Genomic DNA, 2,151 nt, shown 5'->3' on the forward strand with positions numbered 1-2,151 from the left:
GGCAACACTGAGGGTTGCAATCCCATTGCCGGTCCCCGGCCCGGTACGGGGGCGACACTGAGGGTTGCGATCCATTGCCGGCCACGAAAAAAGACAAAAAAAAAAAAAAAAAAAAAAAAAAAGCTGGGATGCTTAAACCTAAAAGGGGGGCTATGACCTATTTTGAAGTGAAAAAAAAAAATGCAGAGTAATGTGTAATAATTAACCCTTTTCTCAGAATCCTTTATCAGAATCTGAATTTTAACAAGAACCCCAGCTAATCTGTAAGCTCATTGAGTCTGAGGAGCACTGCTGTGTCTTTAAAAATTCACGAACAGTTCAATACAGAATTGTGACACAATCCCATGTTGCAATGAAAATGAAATAATGGCAATACTGGCCCAGGGAATGAAATTGGAAATTAAACATTTACAATATGAATTCCCACCCTGTTGGAAGACATCCTAAAACTCAGATTATTGCACTTTAGTGACACTGTGCTGTCTGTGCTTTTATTTTAGATCGCCATCTTCTCAATAGCTGCGACTGACCTAAATCAGTACGGATTTCTAGGGCTACTTTTCACCACCCTGTTAGTACCGCCCTTCACACTGATTGGCTCTCTGTTCATTTTTTCTGAGGTGAGTAATTTCACTCCTGTCCTAAGGTCATAAAATGTGTAGTCACTTGAAAAATCCTTGAATATTGCGAAGATATAGGTAGAGGCCTCAGCTGTGCGAAGTTAGAAATTTCGGTCTTTTGGGCCGGCCCAGTGGCGCACTGGATGGTGCGCCGCTTGGGAAGCGCGGCGGCGCTCCATGAAATTTCGGTCTTTGAGAAGCCAATACCCTTACCAGTGGCAAAGAGTATATTGTCATTCAGTAGGAAGCCCTGCCTTGGCTTGTGAAAATCAAAGAAAACTCCAGGGTAGTAGGATTTTGTAGTTTTCCTGATAACTCTCACTCCTGAGAACTCTACTGGGAGAATAAAGAGATGTCTCCGTTTTAAGTTTTGGACATGTTAGGTTTAATGCTCTGTATCAGTCAGTTTTCTGTTGCTTGTAAAAGAATACCTGAAACTGGGTAATTTAAGAAGAAAAGAGGTTTATTTCTTACAGTTTGGGAGGCTGGGAAGTTCAAGGTCGAGGGGCACATCTGGGGAGGGCTTTCTTCTTGGTGGGAACTCTCTACAGAGTCCTGAGGGGGTGCAGATGATCACATGTCGAGAGTGTCAAGAACCTTTTTACGTGCTCATTTGGTCTCCTTATAAAGCCACCAGTCTACTCTCTGATAACCCAGTAAATCATTAACCCATTAATCCATGCATGGACTCATCTGTTCATGAGGACAGAGTCTCATAATCTAACAACCTCTTAAAGGTCCCACCTTTCAAATATCATATTGGGAATTAAGATGCAACATGAGCTTTGGAGGGGACAAACATTTAAGCCATAACAGGTTCCTAAAAGACACACAAAGAGAAATGTTAAGTAGCCAGTTAGATATATGAGTCTGCAATTCATTGTGACATTATGTGGAGACTGGGACTAAAGCTAAATACCTGAGATTCATCCATTTATAGACAGTATTAAAAATCTGTGGGACTGGATAATATAACCTACAAAGTGAGCACAGATAGAAGTGAAAAAAGGGCCAAGGACTTGACCTTGAACTCCAAAATTTAGAGTTTGGGAAGAAGAGGAATTAACAAATTAGTTTGAGGGTGAACCGGAGAGCTAGGAGACAGAGATGGCAGACTTCTGTGTGCCAGAAATCTGCTCTCAGAAACTCTCCTACGTTTAAGTATCAGGGTATAAAGGTATATGCCAGATGGCAATAAAGAATGTTTCAAGGAGGAGGGAATGATTAAACCATCAAATTACTGACAGGTCTGGAAAGATAACTGAAAAGAGACCGTCGGCTTTGACTATGTGAAGGTCATTGGTGACATTAACAAGGTTGATTCCAGTGAAAGTGTCAACAAAAAAGCCTAGCAAAAGTGGGCTTAGTTGGGGCCGGCCCGGTGGCGCACTGCTGTAGTGCGCCACTTGGGAAGCGCGGCGGCACTCCCGCCGAGGGTTTGGATCCCACATACAGACCGGTTCCCGCTCACTGGCTGAGCGAGGTGCGGGAGCAACACCGAGGGTTGCGATCCCGTTGCCGGTCCCGGTCC

General features: G+C 43.6%; 1 protein-coding gene across 1 annotated transcript in view; it reads left to right on the plus strand.

Annotated features, from left to right (window-relative positions):
* Positions 1–500: 500 nt before the first annotated feature.
* LOC103604527 (ATP-binding cassette sub-family A member 9-like) overlaps positions 501–2,151 on the plus strand; it is a gene marked incomplete at its 5' end in the record, with an annotated part of 18,407 nt that continues 16,756 nt past the window's right edge. Inside the window, one exon of the mRNA XM_008589102.1 lies at positions 501–620. Within this exon, the coding sequence (XP_008587324.1) occupies positions 501–620 (120 nt within the window). The remainder of the gene's footprint in view (positions 621–2,151) is intronic.

The sequence above is a fragment of the Galeopterus variegatus genome, unplaced genomic scaffold (genome assembly GCF_000696425.1).
Source record: "Galeopterus variegatus unplaced genomic scaffold, G_variegatus-3.0.2 Scaffold5209, whole genome shotgun sequence".
NCBI classification, from domain to species: domain Eukaryota; kingdom Metazoa; phylum Chordata; class Mammalia; order Dermoptera; family Cynocephalidae; genus Galeopterus; species Galeopterus variegatus.